The sequence below is a fragment of the Euprymna scolopes genome, chromosome 11, assembly GCF_053919585.1.
Source record: "Euprymna scolopes isolate OS-2025 chromosome 11, ASM5391958v1, whole genome shotgun sequence".
NCBI classification, from domain to species: domain Eukaryota; kingdom Metazoa; phylum Mollusca; class Cephalopoda; order Sepiida; family Sepiolidae; genus Euprymna; species Euprymna scolopes.
In genome coordinates, this window is record NC_136492.1 from 118,579,409 (window position 1) to 118,599,549 (window position 20,141).

Genomic DNA, 20,141 nt, shown 5'->3' on the forward strand with positions numbered 1-20,141 from the left:
TATGTACATTCTATTGAATTTTTAGTTAGCCAATCAGCTGCTTAGTTTCCACCGTGCCCATCCTAATCAGCCAATCGGCAGGCACTTACAAGACAAGGGCAAAGTTGACCTATGTTCACATCTTTCTTTGTGTGTGATTTTCTGCGCGGGAAGATTAGATATCGAGTGAGCTGACCTATTTTCAACTTCGAAGTAGTTAAATGTGACTTTTTCTTTATTTATATATTTGAATATTATGTTAGGTTACATATACATATATGTATATTTATCTTATTTTATGTATTTTATTTTATTCTATTGTTATTGTTAGTTTTAAATTAGATTGTATCGCTCTCCTAGAGTAAAATGTATCCTTTATACACAGTTGTTCACAATTTCTCTCCTACAATTAAATAAATGTCGCTATTCTTTAAAGTATAGGATAGAAAATTTTTCATGAAGCCATAATCTACACAGATCGGCTAGGTCCCTACACGTTCTTACTTGTCTTACTATTTTCTATTCAATACCGGCGATTGTCCGCTTTCTTTGAGTTCCCAGTATTCGTTTGCTAATGTTGTTTTCATTCGGTGTTATTTTTATTTTTATTTTGAACGTACATTTGTGGTCATATTGTCGGGTTTTGACTATACCTAAATAAAAAGTAGTTTAACCCACTAGATATCTACGCTTCCCGCGAAGAAAAGCACACACAAAGGAAGATGTGAACCTAGGGTACACTTTGCTTTTGTTCTTTAATTGGCTGATTAGGAGGAGCGCGGTGGAAACTATGAAGCTGATTGGCTAACAAACGAATCAATAGAACGTACGTATATAAAAACGCGAGATAACCACAACTCTCCACCTAAGCCTGACAAATTCTGACAAGAATGAAAAGCGAAATATTCTGTGTAGCTTAATTGCCATATATATTTTATAAATTACTATATATATATATATATATAAAGAGAGAGAGAGGCATTCACATGATATAAATGTACTAAAAATACACCCACTCCTCTCCTTTTATATACCCCGCTATATATACGTACATTTATTTGTATCTGTAAAGTGAGTCATTCGTCTATCATAAAGTGGTCAATTACAATAAACACATACACATAAACACACACATATATGTATATATATATATATGTATGCATATAAGTATTATAAATAAGTGCATAATTATAGCTATTCATATAAGAGCGCAATATATATATATATATATAAGGATCTATACTTTTATTTTAATATATGTATATATATTATATATATATATACACGCAAATGTGTATTTTCTTTTTTATTTATAAATATGTTGCTACAGCTATTGTTATGTATATCTTTTAGTAGAATCCTAAACATATCCAACATATATAAACTGACACATATGTGTGTGTGAGTGCGTGTATAAAGAGGGTAATATAACGACTTCGCACTAACACAGAGGTTATTGGCAACACAACTACATGCAATGGTGAATGCTTATTCGTTTTCGCTTTTCTGAATATAGAACACGTCTCCTTGTTATAGTCAAAGAAAGTTGGCAAGTAGGAGACGGCTTTTGAATATGCCAACAAAGACATAACCAACCTAAAGAAACGAAACCCACAAGAAGCAACTTCAACGAACACAATAACACATCAAGAGCAACAAAACAATAACCCGACGGTCTAAAAGAGAAGAAATACTACGACTTTCAAAGAAAGAGAAATATCACAAATAAAATCCTAGGAAATAAAAAGAACCTGGGTTCACGGAAAGATATTAAAAGAGGCACAATAAAAATATATTAGAAATAAGAAAGACAGAAAGAGAGAGAGAGAGAGCGAGAGAGAGAGCGAGAGAGGGATATGGTTGTATTTAAGGGGTAGAATAAAGGGAAAAGGAAACCTTTGAGAACAAAATGACACACTTAGAAAAAAATAATGGCTTAGAATTGAAAGAAAAATCCACGAAAATAAACCATGTTCAATGAAAGAACGAAAGCATACATATGAGAATATATTAACAAATGATGAAAGTAAATACAATGTCGGCCGAAAGGTTTAGAGAATTATTCTAACTTTCGGCTAAAGAAAATAGATACAAACGCAAAACTGTATGAAATCCACTGAAATGTGAAAATCGAGAGAACTAAAATGTATTTTAAAAAAAGAGAAATATAGTAAAAACAGATAAAAAGAGACGATATGGTCTGTAACGCCATCATACAACTCATCAGAGGCAAACAAGCATGAATAAAGATTACAACAAATAGATAAAATAAAAATACTTTTGTTAAGGAGGACGGAAAATAGGAAAAATTGAATACGCTTACCAAAAGATGATAGTCCTAGAAGATCTCATACATCTCACTACGAAAATATATCCGATCCAATGAGGGAAGGTTTTACAAAGCTATCCTGAATTTATATATATATATATATATATATATATATATATATATATGACTACTTCATTTAATCACATGAATTAATGTACGAAAGTATACATTTATGCGTAAACATTAAGTATTTACTTCAACAGTGCTTAATACAGAGGTAGAGCTAGGTAGTAAGCTATAAAATATATATGGCAATTATGTTACACAGAATATTCTGCGTTTCATCCACGCAAGGATTCATCCGGCGTATAAGCCTGATGAAACGTGTGTAGCTTACGTACCATATATATTTTATAACTTACTATATATATATATATGTATATATATATATATATATATATATATATATATATATATATATATATAGAGAGAGAGAGAGAGAGGGGGACACTATTTTGCAAAGAGAAATATACAAAACAAACAAAAAAATACATATATGTAGAAAGAAGGACGGAAGAGAGGCAGAGGAAAAAAGAGTGCACAAAATATACGTTCAAAGCGAATGAAATTTACGCATATTGACAATGACAACAATCTATAGTCGAAAATACCATCAAGAAATAAAATATCTACAGTCGACTAAAAAGTATATAGCCAATAAAAAAGACATCTACATCAAATAAAAAAAGTACATAGAAATATTGATAGATAGAGAGAAACAGAGAAAGTCGAAAAAGGCAAAAAAGGTATACATACGATGGAAAAGCTACAATGAAAATTTCATAGTTCGAATTTTAATGAAATATAAGGAACTCTGTTTACTTAACATTGTGAAGCAGAGAGTGAGAAAGAGAGAGAGAGAGTATGAGGGAGAGAGAGAGATGGTGGAAGTTTTTTTAAGAGAGCGAGAGAGAAAAAGTGAAAAAGAGAGGGTCTAAGATGCAGATAGACGGATAGAAAAGGAAAAATGAGAAGTAAAAATAGATCGCTGAGATAGATAGAATAAAAGTACATTCTTGCTTGGGAAAATAACCAATATTTGAAATAAACAACGAAATAAAAAGAAATCTGTATTCATTGAATGATGTAAAAAATAATAATAAATGTGCTTCAACAAAGGAAATTTGAAGATGAAATTGTTAAAATCGATGCAAAAAATATTTGTAAATAAAACAATGCTACAAAAAATAGAGGAAAGAAAAACAAACCAAGAAGTCGTCGTAAAAGATAAAATATGTTTAAAGTCATGAAAGGTGAATAAAAATTGGTGACAGGAATGAAGAGAAAATAACGTCATGAGAATTAAAACAAAAAAGTTCAAACAAAACAAAAAATATAAAAAAGGGCAGAGCCTTATTTTTTTTATTGCGGAAGGCGACTAGAAAAGAACGCATTGTCGAGAGAGAAAAATAGAAATATATTTTAAAAGAGCAAGAAAACAGTTTGTCATAATGGAAAAGAGAATAAAAAATTGTTTAAAACAACAACAAAAAAAAACAGGTATACTAAAGACAGAAAAGAAGAAAAAAGGTCGATGTCCTTTTGTTTATGGCGGAAGGGCACAAGAAAAGAGCGTAAAAGCTGCAGGCGAAAACCGGTCGGTATCACTGCGCGGTTTTTTTGGCCATTACAATAATACCGACTTGGCCTTTCTTTGTGTATTTTCTTTTTTTTTCTTTATTTTCTCTTTTTACAATTTTTATACCGCAATGGGTAAAAAGCGTCTAAATATATTCGTGCGCGCGTCCGCCCAATCGGTCGCTTTGTCAATAGAGCCTGTGTATCAAACTGTTAGAAAGAAAAAGAAAAAGAATAGATTCAAAATGGCGAGGGAATGTTCGGAACAACAAGCAGAGTAAAAAAGAATGTTTGTATCTGTGACGTAACGCGTTAGTGGATGTATTTCTTCTGGTTCTCAGAACTGACTCGTTTTGATATAATGATGGTGCTCTTAACTACGTATTATAGCGGAATTGTATTAATAAGCAAACATATTTATAAAACTACGACTAAAGCTGTGCTATATAGACCATTTCATCCTTATTATTAGGGCTGTGACAACAGAATATTATTTCATTATTTTGACTCTCAAGTATATATCGGACAGAGTAAGTCACAGTCAATAACCCGAGAACCACATCAGTCTACATAAAAACATATAAAATATTAACGGGTATATACTTAAGAGTCTAAACTATGACAATAAGGTGCTGTTGTCACAGCCCTACTTTTAATATAGGTTGTTCAAAGAGTCACTAAAGGGGTTTGAACTTAAATAGATTCTTTTATTTTTAGGATATCATTCTGTAAGTTTAAACAATTTAAGACATTCGGAATTTAGAAAAAAAAGATTAGATTTAAATCGACTTTTAATCGACATTTTTTATATACTTTTACACTTTTGATCACTCTATATAATTTATTGGATATTTTCCTTTTTACTTTCCAACTTTCAATTTTCGCTTCTACTTACTTTCATCTTATCAACACGTGAAGATTATTCGCAGTGAATGAAAGGCTCTCCTGATAACTATAGAACGTTTACCAATAATTTTGTTTTTACTATAAAAAAAGATAAAACGGAAAATAAAAAAAAATAAAAAAAATACTTATAAGCAATGTATCTCAGTTGTATTGAATAATATCTGCTTGAATGAAAAACTGCTGCTTAAATATACCAATATATATATATATATATATATATATATATATATATATATATATGGATGGATGTATAAAAAGATCACTGGATTTCATTCAAAAGTCATAACTTTATTACTAATTCACACTTGTAAGTTTTATCCGTCTTTATGTAGCACGTCTTACTCCGGTTTCGTTGATTTCAGACAACAACTTTATCACATAAAACACAGATGATATTTCTGAAAATATGCATATGTATATGCGTGTTTGTTTATGTGTGTAAGGTTAGGTGAAGAGAAGCCCAACAACGTATTCAATTATTTAGAAAAATTAAATCAATATCTAATCATCACATGTATTACACGTAATCAGCCGGATTGACAGTTTATAGTTGCTATTTCCAACTGACATTAGAAGAACCTTAACCCTTTGGTAGCGCTTAGAACGGCTGCTCCATCATCAGTTGCATAATATCGGGATGATTGTAGTACCATGTCGCGCATGGAAAGGGGCCCTATACTCATCTCCAGTGGTCTTTTCCGAGGTAACAATCCTGTAGATGAGGTGTTGGCTGATGGTCTACTTGTTTTGCATGTTTGGTAGTCTGTACATCCACTTTCTCCAGCACTTCTCACCCTAACCTGAAACTCGTAAATAAAATAAAATGGCGGTTCAATCAAAAATTACGATTAAACCAAGCTTAAAATCAAACAAAACCAATTTGCCTCTTCCCTTGAGGCTTGCGTTCACGAATATCTTCAGACTTAAAACTAACTTAGATGATGTTGAATCATTTCTCCTAGCAAACACTACGGGTATCTTAGCATTGTGGCACTAACTTATACTCCTTCATTCTCTCTAACCCTTTAACATGTCTGGTTATATCCCACGTTGGGGTAAGGACTCAAACAGACATATGAGTAAATATTCGAAACACCCTCCCTTTGACTAGAAAAACAAAACAAGAGTCAGACGATCATGTCTTCATGTACTTTAGACTTAACATGCGACATAACATCAGCAACTTATATTTTCTCTATCGCTCTCCGTCGAACCAAGGCTGTACGCTAATCAACCAAGTCACTGACAACATCGATGCATCACTCTCCTTCGATACTAACGCACACGTACATGTATATGGTGACTTCAATGACCATCACAGTAATTGGCTTGGACTCTCTACTGACACAGACTCAGCTAGTAGCACAACACACAGCTTCTTTATATCTCATTCATTATGAGTTTCCGACACGTTTCCTAGATCAGCAAGATTAACATGCCTCACTTCTAGATCAATTTCGGTATATAGTTTTCGATGATTACGTGACGAATGTCAATAACTCACTAGGGAATACTGATCACGCTTTGATAATGGTAGAAATCGCCTCTAATTCTCGACCCAAAACTGAAGAGCCATTACTCAAAACGACAAGGCATTATGAAAAAGCTGACTGGGAATCTATCAGGGATCTAATCAGAGATGCCTGATAAGTAAATATCTGTTCACTTCTCACTGAACAATGTTCAAATTAGACAACTAGATGGTTCAAAACGGCAATTGAAGCACATGTTCCCACGCGGAAATTCTATAGCAAACTGTAATCTCTAAACGTATATGCCATACACTGGACATAATAGGGTATGGTAGAGCGGCAGCCCTAAATATAACTAAAACGTTTGACAGGGTATGGCATGATAGACTTGATGAAATCAGATCATACAGTATTACTTGACGAATAAAATCCATCTTAAAAAGAAAAGAATCCAGGTTGTCCCCGACGGGCGTTCATCTAAACAATAAGATAGAAATGTGAGTGTATATATATTCATACATGATAAAATTGTCTCTGAGATCGGTATATTTGCTGATAAGACCACGCTCTGTAATACACTCTATACCAGGATCGAGAGGAAAGCAAATGAACACATAAGATTAATTTATCCCTGACGATGAATCCTGAAGGATTGGAAAGTACTTGGACTTACAGGGTGAACAGAAAGTCCTTGGACCATTTTTAGTTTTAAAATTAAATACTGTTAAAATCACTTTTTCTCTTTTCGAATAAAGTAAGTATTTAGTTTAACTATTGATCAAATTATTTTCAACAAAAATATTAAAATAATTTTGTTTAAACTTTCATAAAAATGAGCAAATGAGAGGTCATAATTCAGCTTCATTGCGCGGGAAGGACAAACTCAGAGATTATTAAGCTCTTGAAAGTGGCTAAATCCACCGTGTACCATGTTGTGAACAGATTTAAGGAACTTGGTACATCTGAAGACCGTCCTAGGAGTGGAAGACATCGCACTGCTCGAACAAAGAAGGTGATTAAAGCTGTCCGAGAGAGGGTAAGGAGGAACCCGAAGAGATCTGCAAGACAAATGGCTAAAGACATGAATGTGAGCGTGACCTCGATGAGAACCATCGTAAAAAACGATCTCCAGTTGTCTCCCTACAAGATGAGAAAGAGACAGTACCTCACACCTGCCCAAAAGCACAAGAGACTTGAAAGAGCAAAGCTTCTTCTTGGAGAACTGAAGGCTGGCACGGCAGAGCGAGAGATCGTTTTTTCTGATGAAAAACTTCACAATTGAAGCGACTGTTAACAATCAGAACGACAGAGTTTACGATAAATCTTCAGCAGACATTGCTAACTCCGTGAGAATAGTTTTCCTCCGAAAAAAGCCGTCTTCCCTCATGGTGTGGGCTGCAGTCTCCAAATCTTGGAATTCGCCTCTGATTTTCGTGGAGCAGGGGGGTTAAGATCAACACAGATCGCTATATTAACGATATTTTGGTTCCAGCATTTGAAGAGATGTAGAAACACTTCAAAGATCAGCCTTTCACCTTCCAACAAGATGGAGCACCATCCCACACCTCCAGAAAAAACTCAGGACTGGTGCCAACGTCATTTTCCAAGATTCTGGAGTAAGGAGATGTGGCCTCCTGCATCGCCTGATTTGAATCCCATGGATTTTTCGGTGTGGTCTTTGTTGGAGGCAAAGGTCTGTTCTGTTGCTCATCCAAGTGTTGATGCTTTGAAGACATCTCTTCTGAGTGAATGGGCTAAAATACTTCAGGAAACGCTGCGTGCCTCGGTTGGTAACTTCAGACAGAGAATTGAACGTCTAATCGAAAGGAAGGGACATCACATTGAAAATAAATAATTTGAATTTATTCTTGGTTTCCTAACTTATAATTTTCATTCATGTTTAATTTATATTTTTGTAATTTTCTATTAATAAACCACTTTTGAATTGGTCCAAGGACTTTCTGTTCACCCTGTATAATTTATATGGCGTTTACATCAGCCATTCCTCGCCAGAACTGAAGACTGTTATTCGGAAGTTGGAAAGGATCGAAAATAGAATTAATACACAAAAAAGATATATTTTATATAATGAATATATATATATATATATACATATATATGTGTGTGTGTGCGTGTGTGTGTGTGCGTGCGTATATATATTTATATATATAGAGAAAAAGATTGTGAAAGAGAGAGAAAGAGTCAAATGGACAAATAGAAAGAAAGAAAGCAAGATTACATGCCGAGTAAATGAATTTAAGGAAGTAGTATAGGTTTATTTACATGTTTCACGAAGTCAGTACAGAAAATAACCGTACATAGTGTACGATCATTTCAGAGACGATAGAATGTTTATTGAGACATGATTACTTCATCAGCATAACTGACACCAAAATAGCGATCAATATCCACCACTGAGGGGAATTACCTTCCGTATCCAATTTACGGATCACGCAATTTTTCGATCATAATTAGTAACGTTGAATATAAGAGATCCCACGGGTGCAGATCACGATGTAGAAATCATAAGATCACTCTAGGCCTTATTGAATGACGTTTACCCTTCATATAAGTGTTAATTTCAGCTACATATTTCGAAGCGATTAACGTTGGCCGAACGGTTTGTTCTTTGCTAATGGAATCAGAGGTGGCTTCATAGCCGGGTTCAAATCCTTCGACCCGCGGTAATCGTGACTCTCTGCATTAATAATTCCCGAAAAGATGAAACACTAGTATCTGTAGGTATTAAAATTATGATAGTAATAAGTATATACAGTGATGATCATATTTATTGGCACGGTAAAATAAAAGTTAAATTTTGTCTAATAAATTCTAAAAAAGGGATTAAATTAAAGAAAATAACAAAGTATATTATGTATTTTTAACTGGCCTTTCCGATGCAGCAATCGGATTTTAGAAAAAATAAATAACAAAGGAACAACAAACATAACCGGTTTGTTAATGTGGATTTGGGAAGGTTTAGCTTCTTTGAAATCTTATCATAGCCCTCCCCATTGGTATGGCATGCTACAACAAGCTTCCTGACGTCTTCGCTGTGTTCCTTAGTTTTAACCATGGCGATTGAAAATTATAATTTAGTCACTTATAATAGTTTAAATAAATCGCTATCTAAAAATTATCTGAAAAAAATTATTCACTGAATTAGCGTTAAACAAGCATAATATGGCTATAAAAAAGTTCAGAAAGCACGTAAACCGGAAATTGATTGATATTATACTGATACTAAAAGAAAAACAAAGCCGTGCCAATAATTTTGAACAAGGGTTTTTTGCAATTATGTTTGTTGTTCCTTTGTTATTTATTTTTTCTAAAATCCGATTGCTGCATCGGAAAGGCCAGTTAAAAATACATAATATACTTTGTTATTTTCTTTAATTTAATCCCTTTTTTAGAATTTATTAGACAAAATTTAACTTTTATTTTACCGTGCCAATAAATATGATCATCACTGTATGTGTGTGCGTGTATATCTGTGCGTGTGTGTTTGTGAGGGGGGGGTGGGGGTGCGTGTGTGCATGTGCGTGGGTGATGATAGACTCTCCCGGCGATTTCGACGTATAAGCTTCCACCACAACAACCGAGATACTCGGACATCCACAGAGGATAATTTGTTTATAGTGCTGGACGCTTTGTGTAGAACCATCCACACCTTTTGATATTGCTGCTAACCTCCGTCGATGCAGACAACTGCCACAGGACAGAATATACAGTTGACCGCAGGTTTTTACATCAGAGTTTCCTTCTTCTCCTAGATACATGTCTTAATGAAGACTGGGGGTGCATCTCTTTCAGTGAATTAACGCCCCCCCCAGATACCAACCTGGAAATTTCTAGGACTCGACGTGATAAATACAGCACCTAGCCTTCCTAAATGTTCACCTAGTTGGTACTGGCCAGGCTCAACATTGCTTAATTTCGGTGATCTGGCGAGAACCGGTTTGTTAACGTGATTGTACTCTATTAAATATTTATACATGCATATATATATATATATATATATATATATATATATGTGTGTGTGTAGAGAGAGAGAGAGAGAGAGTGAGATAGTAGAGAGAGCTTTTACACACGCACATATATATATATATGTGTGTGCGTGCACGCGCGTGTGTGTGTGTGCAGCATAATATATATCAGTAAGCGATTCTTTATTTGACTGCTATTGATCGTCCATCGGATCCCTACTGGGTGCCAGAGGACCCTACTTTAATCACGATGACATGTTAAACCTTCGGACGAGTCATATGTATCGAACACTGCTTCTCAATGGCGAGAACGCTTAACCCTGCAGTGCATCGCTTTTGTCATCAAATCTTTGTCCGACTCCATTCACACAAAATTGCACCAGAGTTCAAAATCGTGAATTAATTGACAACCATCAAACTAAATATACAAAATAAAACGGAAGAAATTAACCTGCACATTCGGATAATCTGAGCAGGTCAGCACAGACGACACAACTGCGGCGAACACATATACAACACACACTACAGTTAGAAATACTAATTACTGATTCTGCCGAATACTAAAGTTATATAAAGTTATAAGTTTGATATTTTAGTTTGATAGGATGAAACGTTGGCAAAAGTTAACACATTTAACCAGATCCGAGAGCGTTTATACTGTGCAACAGCTGAGTGTGTATGCTTATGCATACACATAACTTCTATTTATACAGCAGTTTCGTCGTATAAGTGCCGATTGATGTTGCAAGTAGATATTAACAAACCAAATAACAAATTTTTCCAAATGTGATCAGAGTTGCCAGGTGATTTATTTCCGGTGCCAACAAACTCTACAATCAAAACTTATAACTATATGCGTATTGTTTACATACTTTTTGTACGCTACCGGAAACTTGAAAGAAATCGATTGTCTAGTGAAGCTAATAATTTTACACGGTTATTTTCTATACGATTCAATTCAATTCATGAATAGGGAGCACACACATTTTCATCTACAAAAACCTGCTTGATTGTATTGCGCCTCTCCAAAATTTAAATCTTCGAAAACAAGATTATATCAAAATGTTATCATTGCATTAAATTGACATATTGCTTTGATCAACAAAATTAAAAGGAGAACGAATTCTGGCCTTATATTATTCTATTTGTTCTCATAGTTTTTTTTATTTTTAAATCTAACGTCATATAAGTCTGAATTGACGTAACAAGTGTAACCATGTCAAACTTTGAAACCCGAATGTCAGAACACATGGAAATGTAATCAGCAATTTTGCGTAGACTTAATGCATACACAAATGCATTCATCTTTAGTATAAATTCGCAGACCGTCCGATATTGCCCGGTCGTAAAATATTATTCAATGTGAGATTTTGATTAAGGCGTAAAATACGCTTAAATATATTTTAATTTGTCCAGATTCCGTATATACCCGTGACCCGTTGGGTCAGTATGTTATATTAGCTATGGAATTCATGTATGAGCGTGACACTTGTGACGTAAAGAAAATATATTTTTTTTGTATAACAGAAACATTTCTATGAAAGTATATTAAAATGAAAATAAGAATATAGATTTCTATGAGTCGTTCTGTTTATTATAATTGATTATTTTTGAATTTTTTTTTTTTTACAGTTACTGAATTATAAGTGGTTGGCCATCATCGCCATCATCATCATCATGACGGGCTCCTTGCCCGGACCAATGTGATTCTTCCTCTCCAGAGTTTCCTGTCTTCCATCAGTTGCCTCAGATCTTCAGGTTCACAGTTGGCGTCGTGTGCTATTTGTTGGATATACGTGGATCTAGGTCGTCCACTGCTTGCGCGTCCGTGTCGTGGAGTCCATAGCAATACATCACTCACCAATTCATGCTTGCTCCTCAGACAATGACCGGCAAATCGTAGGCGTCTTTCTTTGATAGTATTAGATATGGCAGGTAGATTGCCATAAAGTTGCTGCTTCGTGGGATGATTTTGCCAAGATATATTTAATATTGTTCTTAGCATACGGGTATATGTGCCGCCTAGTTTTCTTTCCAATCTTTTGGTGAGTGTCCAGGTTGTAGCATTGTAAATAAGGACAGACTCTACCACTGCCCTGAAGAACTGCCTTTCCAACTTGTTAGCAAGTCTCGAAGTCCATACAAAATGTAGCCCATCCAATGCGGTCCATGCTTTTGAGATGCGAATTCCGATCTCTCTCTCTCTCTCTCTCTCTCTCTCTCTGTGGAAACTATGTTGCTGCCCAGATACGTAAACTCAGCGACTTCTTTCAGTGTTGATCCAACCAAAGCCCTGATTTCTCCCTTCACATTGAAAGTCAGAAACTTTGTCTGATCCGCATTTATGTGGAGACCAATGTCATCTGCAGACTTGTCTAGCTTACGTAACAGTGTTTGCGCATCAGCAGTGTTGTTCGCGAACAAAGCAATATCGTCTGCGTAATCTGCATCAGTTATGTGTGCTGATTGATGACGTCTGTTTCTGGATTAATTTATGGTGAAGCGTAGCATGTTGTGTATATCAACAGGAGTGCGAAGTACAAAGTCAAGACAGACAATGAAAAGAAAAGGGGCAAGAGTATCTCCTTGTAGAACCCCAGTGCGGATGTCAAAAAATTCAGTGTCCCCATCTGGGAATCTGGCCATTGCTCATATAGCATCATGATAGCATTAATGACTTCATTTGGAATGCCATATGCTATAAATATGCTGGCCATTTTTCCTCTATGTAAGGAGTCGAATGCTTTGGAGAAATCTACAAAGATCATGACTGCCTCAATGTTTTTTGCTTTGACTCCTTCAATCAGTCTCCTAACAGTAAGTATTTGACTACTAGTAGAGCAATTCTTTCGAAATCCATTTTGGTTCTTCTTGAGCACGTCTTCGATCTTTGGTTTGATACGGTTGAGAAGCAATGCATTGTAGGTTTTTGCTGCAATTGGAGTGAGAATTATTCCTCTGTAGTTGTTTCGTATGCTTATGTCACCCTTCTTGGGGAAGGGAAGAATGCATCCTTCCCTCCATATATTAATACTTTTTTTGATTATATACAGAATTGCATGAATTAAGAAGTATGTCATTGAAACCACCTGTCTTCCATACTTCAGAAAGTATGTTATCTAAGCCTGCGTAGCTCACACAGGTGATATTATACGAGCTATCGAAAGATTAAATATGACTCTAAATCAAACTAGAATTCCATACCACATCGACCGCCACATGAGTAACCAAGGGTCGCTACTTGGTGTGCCGGCACTGACCACAGCTATCGACAAGTTTACTACAGCACCAAAACCTAAGCTAGCAAAATATCCACTTTTAATGTACGGACACTTCAACCCACATCTCAAATATTAGAACTTGTTGCTTCATCCAAAGAACACGATATCGATATTGTGTGTATTCAAGAGCACCGTCTCTTCCACAACGATATGAACATAAAGTACCATGAAATTGGTAACAGCTGGACACTAGTATCAGCGTAAGCATGGAAAAATTCGACAAATAGTACCATTGGGGGAGTAGGACTTCTGCTTAGCCCTCGATCATTGACATCATTGAAAAGTGCTGAGAAGATAACACAAAGGATAATTCTTGCTATCTTCGGTGGTAATCCTGCTACCACTGTTATTTGTTGCTACAGCCCTACCAACGTCAGTGACAAGCAAGAGATCCTGAATTTCTACGATGAACTCTCAGCAATAGTGCGCTCAATCCCCAAACATAATGCATTGGTTATCGGAAGTGACATGAATGCACATATAGGGCGGGAAGACAACAAACATAAGTTCTCTTTCCATGATGGAACAAACTGAAATGGAGAGTATCTATTAACTTTTCTCCTTGAAAACAACCTACAATGTATGAATACCCGCTTTCAGAAAAGACCCGGTAAGCTCTGGACCCATCAATCCCCAAATGGAGACAAGGCACAACTGGACTATCTTTTTATGAATAAGAAGTGGATCAATAGCTGTCATAACTGTGAAGCGTATAGCAGTTTCTTTGGTGTGTCTACTGATCATAGGATTGTAACCTCTAAGTTGAAGTTAAGCCTACGAGCGAACAAAACTAAAAAATCATCTAGACAGCCCTACAACTGGTCAACGTTGTCACATGACAGTCAGATCAAACAGAGATTAATCTTCGAACTGCGAAACAGAGTTGATGCTTTACAAGCACAAGAGCAGGAACCAACTGCTAATACCACTTATGAAAATTTCGTTAGATCGCACCAAGAAGCAGCAAAGAAGTGGATACCTCTGAAGCCCAAGGTAAAGCGAAAAGTATCGTGAGAAAATGATAAAATAATATTAAAACGAGAAAATTTAAAAAAACATAATCAAAATGCAACATAAATACTCCACTCGACAGAATACAAAATTAAGGAAGCAGGCGCTTCAAGAGCTTAGTATGATGTACCTATCAGAACAACAGAAGTATGTTCAAGAACAAATAGATCGAATCCAGAATGCAGCAGATAACAAACAATCCTATCTGGCTTGGCAAGTAGTAAATGAGATGTCTGGGCGCAAACGACCTGCCAAAGCTAAGTTAAAGGCAAACACTCCGGAAAATGCATGTTCGAAATGGAAAGCACATTTTGAAAAGCTACTTGGAAACAAACCAGAAGTAACAGACCAACCAATTCAGCCGTTGTTGTACAGGAACTCGATATTGAGAAGGGTGATTTTACAATGGAGGAACTTCTAAGGTTGGCCATACTTATAGGTAAATGTGCACTGAACAGATACCATAATACGTATTATAGTTAAATTCAAATTTTTATATATCTGCTTTTTTACACCATTCATTTCTGTATTACGTTTAAGTTATTTTAAACCCCACTCTTCCCATATTAAATAATAATTTCGAAATAATTACGTTAATATTTCGGCGTCCCAATTGTTCTTTTGTTTTTTGTTTATTTTAAATCCCACTCTTCCCATGTTAAATAATAATTTCGAAATAATAACGTTAATAGTTCAGTGTCCCAATTGTTCTTTTGTTGTTGTTTTTTTCGCCTTTAAATTATCCAAATAAACAATTGTCAATACTGTCTGCTTTTTTTATATCGTTCATTTCTGTATTACGTTTAACCCCACTCTTCCCATGTTAAATAATAATTTCGAAATGATAACGTTAATATTTCAGTTCGCAGGTCAAAATCTGCAAAAGAAGCGATTTGTGTTTATTTGCTTACGTTGTTATGGGTTAATATTTATGCGCGCATGCGCAACCGGATGTGTAAAACGGGAAAGTAGGTTACAACATCGTTACAAGGTCATCTGAGTTTTATAATTATATAGAATATTAAAGAGTCGTGATTTCAAAAATGATGTACCTAAGTTCCATTAGATACACTCGAAACGGAAACTGCAGCATCAAAAGTTAGTGACGTTACCATGGTACCAACTGACATGCATATAAACTGAGCAAAAATTAAAACTTAAAAATAAACTAAGATGAATGTACAAAATATCTAACGATTTTTAATTTTCAATTTCGACCCATTTTAAACCCCTTAAAAACAATTTGCACCGGCTAAAAACCTATGAAAAACGGCCCGTACAAAATCCAATCATTTGAGGCCCCTAACACTGCTCTGAAACTTTTAGCTCGGAGGAGATAGAGTTAGGATACATGGAGACTGGCAGACAGACAGACAGCTGACAGAAGGATATCTAGCCGTTTATATATTAGATTATATTGGACCCAATATATAGTTATGATTTCAAAAGTTGAAAAAACTACTCGCGCGCCACCACCGAGAATCCAAACCAAAACGTTTAGCTTACGATTTACTTTTTCCTTTGGACTGTCTAAGCTATGCAGACATGTTTGCTGCAAGGCTAAAACTTAAAACATGAACCAATAACTATTACGTTAAGAATGTATATTCGAAATGCCATCGTACGACATTCACCTAGAATACCTCATTTTTTAAAAATAATTTTCACACTTTTGCACGGATTTTCCCCGGCTAAAAGCCAATTATAAAGTTTCGCATGTGTTTGAATACCCTATAACTTAACTATCATGCTGTAGACTAAAAACTGATAGGGCAGTTTGGTAGGCAATTTTTTTAAACAAATATATGTACGCATACATAAATATGTATAGAAAGAGGTTAATGTTTACTATAATCTTTTTACGCAAATATTACGCAAGGATAAATCATGTAGACAATCTACATGAATATAATTACACGTAATAGTTAACTAAAGATAATCATCCTATATGAAAGCCGAAAAAAAAACTAATAGGGAATTAATTAAAATGAATGTTTAAAATATATGCAAATTAACTAGATCTTTTGTAGATAAACGCAATTCTACGACCCATGGATAATAAAGTTTTATTTACGTTTTAAATAAAAAGAATATGACTTTGCAGATATAAACTATCACAGTTTAATACTACGAACATATCAATTTAGATAAGAACAAAATTAGCCCAAGGCTCAAGAAACACGAGCCACCGAGTGTCAGGAATTATCTGACAGACTTGAGCTATATGCGTTTGTATTAGAAGTTTTTGTCTAACGCAAAGCAATAAAACCTTTTGGTTAAAACGTCAGGCAGAGGTTCGCAAGTCATAAGTTAAGTCGAGTAAAGCTTGTTGTTCACAACACGAGATACACGTCGACGTTCTCTATTGACGTCTTAAACGCTTCTCCCTCTCCTCCCAGCGACTCAACTTTTATAATGTTTCGGGCACACCCAATTTGCATATACTACACGAGACTGCTAGAGATCTATGCGTGTCTGGAGGCTTTAAAAGACAACAGCCGCCATCTTGGCCTCTTTTTTTTTCTTTTCAGCCTGCTGCCGAGACAGATTCTCACCCGTTTCTGAGGTAAGTCCTCTCTATGTCTATCATAGGGTTTCATAACTCTAACATTGTCGATCTCTTCAAACAGCCGTTGGTATTCCATTGTATACTCAACATAGGGAATAATTATTTACATATGTTACAAACAATTTCATTGTTAGACATCTTAATTATTTATTAATGTTATGAACGAGTTGATATTTATTAATGTTATGCACGAGTTGAGATTATTAATGTTATGAACGAGTTGAGATTATTAATGCTTTCAAAGTTTAGAATCCACTGTTTATAATAACAAATTTCTATAACCATGTTGGCGGTAATCTGAAGATCTGCGACAATATGGCTGTAGTAATTTGTAACTTTCTTTTACATTTCTCCTGCGGTTTGCGCCGCAAATTACTCACTAACGTCGACAATGAGTATTTTTAATTAACTCGCGCATAACATTGGCATATTTAGTTTCCAACAGTGTTAACTATTCTTGCATTATGATAAGGGTCATTATCTAGTATAATGATGTATCTGCATATAACTGTTGCGGGTATCGAAAGAATGAATACCTTCACCGACCCAACAGAATTGATTTCAGTGAGCCAACTTACACGGCTATAAGACAGTTAGTAAAGAATAGTCAAACAACTGTCGACAATTTTACAAAACCTTCCGTATGCATGAAGTACATGTCCAATCTGTACGCTTTTATGGATTCGAAACGTAGTCGACGACGAAACATCAAAATGGCACGATCCTGACTGTAACGCATTGGATGGAGGAAATTGCTGGTCTAACAAAAGACTACCATAGGAAATTGCACCACACAATAAAGTCTGAACTTGTACAGTTACGTCATCCGTCATCATTCATCGCGCTTAATATGTAGCCAACATGAATGTCGATTGTCTAACGCTGAGTGTTAGGCTGTTTATGACATGGTGGTTATCAGTCATTAATAAGTTGCTTTGTGGGGACACAAGCAAAATGGCAACAAACAAATGTAGTTTGCAGTCACTCGAAAATGTCTAATATTTGCATCAGGCATGTTAATGAAAAAATTAATTTAATAAAAAAAAAAATCAGGGTAAACCGCATGCTCATTTTCAAAAGTTAATCTAGCGTAATAGCGTTCGCTATGTTATAGGTCTTTTGCAAGGTTTGGCATAAGGGTCTACACACACACGCGCACACGCGTATATATATCTATAGTATAAAGCTGAATGTGTGTATGTGTGTGTGTGTGTGTGTGTGGTCACGAATAGGCTCCTATATGGTTGACTATTTAAAAAAAAAACTGATTACATATAATGATAGAAGATGTATCGAGACACAGGAATGGGTATGTTTTATCTGGCAGAATGGTGGTTCATTAAAATTGCGAGGTCTGCTTTCGCGCCCGGTCCACAAAGTAAGGAAATAAAAAATTTAGAAATTAAAAAAAAAACGTTTACAAGTGTTTTTGATATAGATGTACATAAGAATACTTTGGTAAGTATGTTTTAACTTGAATAGAGATGGTGTAATATAATTGTGGGGTCTGCGTTCGCGCCCGGCCTCCATAGAATGGAAATAGGTAAAAACTTTAATAAAGACTTTTCATATCTATCTGCGTAAGTATATTTTGATAATTATGTTTCAGTTTGAAGAAATATGGTATAATAAAATTATGGGGGGTTCGTTCGCATCTGACCTCCATAGAATGGAAATATGTCACAAAGTTTAACAAGTTTTTTTAATATAGATCGACAGAATATTGTAATAAGTGCTTCATCGTGGACATGGTATGATAAATTATGGGGTTTTTCTATCTTATTTTTACTTTCATCTCTATTTTTCTTTGGTTTTGATACCCCCCAATTCAACCCAAATTGGCAACCCTTCCTTTTCATAACCCATCATACTTTCATAAATCAGAGTCCATTTTCTGTAGGCTGTTTTGAACCCAGTCAATGACGTGTACATTTGCTAGTATATATATATATATATATATATATATATATATATATATATATATATATATATATATATATATATATATATTAGCAGGACTAGACGACGTTGCCCGGTGTTGAATGATGATCAACGAATGTTTGTAACTCCCGCAATTTTTATTGTCATCGAAATCGCTGAAACTGCCCATTTTAAATCAAATCGATAGATTGCCTGCTCTAGTTGGGGAACTATCGCATTGCACAGGGAAGAAGCGTAAATGCGTCTCGAAGTGACTTATTTTACAATACATTGTAGTCTACATTACACTGCTGAGAACGTACTGCTTTTTTTTTAAGGCATTTTTATATATAATGCTTTGTATTAATTAAATTATGTAAAGTAACATGGTGGAATTGTGCTTTAAACAGGAACATTTATTTCGGACGCGCCTTTGTCATATCAAAGAAACTACTTATGATTTTATATGTCTGTCCTTACTTATAGTGCGGTGATAATGGCTTGACTTAAGTGTAAAATAGAAACGGTGAAGTATGAGGTCGGTGCAAAAACAATATCGTTTTCTCACATATGTTTTTTTTTTTTTACACAGTGATCACCACTTATCAAGGCCTGGAAGCCACTCAGGGGTACTTTCATATATGATTTCTGAATTAATTTATTCACATATATAGCCGTATTATATATCATTTTGAAGCGCGTTTTTTTGCTCTATCGAATCGTCTTATTTGTTACCGCTTTAAATTTCTTCATTCATTTTTGCAGGCTTTTCGACAGCATGGAAAAGATTCAAATTCGCACGATTTTCTTGTTCCAGTTCAAACGACTGCAGTTCATAACGAATATTTGAAAGCCTTAATTGAAGTGGAGCCTCGCAAAACAACACGAGAAGTTGCTGTTGACCTCGAGGCGACCACTCAATAGTGGTTTGCTATTTAAAGCAAATAAGAAAGTCAAAAAGTTGGATAAATGGGTGCCGCATGAATTAAACGATAATAAAAAAAACCGTCGTTTTGAGGTGTCTTCTATGCTCATTTTGCGCAACAACATTTCTCAAGCGGATTGTGACCTGTGATGAGAAGTGGATCCTCTACGACAACCGACGACGTT

The 20,141-nt window shown here is 35.2% G+C and overlaps 1 protein-coding gene across 1 annotated transcript in view; it reads left to right on the forward strand.

Annotated features, from left to right (window-relative positions):
• LOC145288082 (small ribosomal subunit protein eS10B-like) overlaps positions 1-15,301 on the forward strand; it is a 367,331-nt gene extending 352,030 nt beyond the window's left edge. The window contains exon 4 of the mRNA XM_080136138.1: positions 11,883-15,301. Within this exon, the coding sequence (XP_079992264.1) occupies positions 11,883-11,957 (75 nt within the window). The 3' untranslated portion in view covers positions 11,958-15,301. The remainder of the gene's footprint in view (positions 1-11,882) is intronic.
• The last annotated feature ends 4,840 nt before the right edge of the window (positions 15,302-20,141 follow it).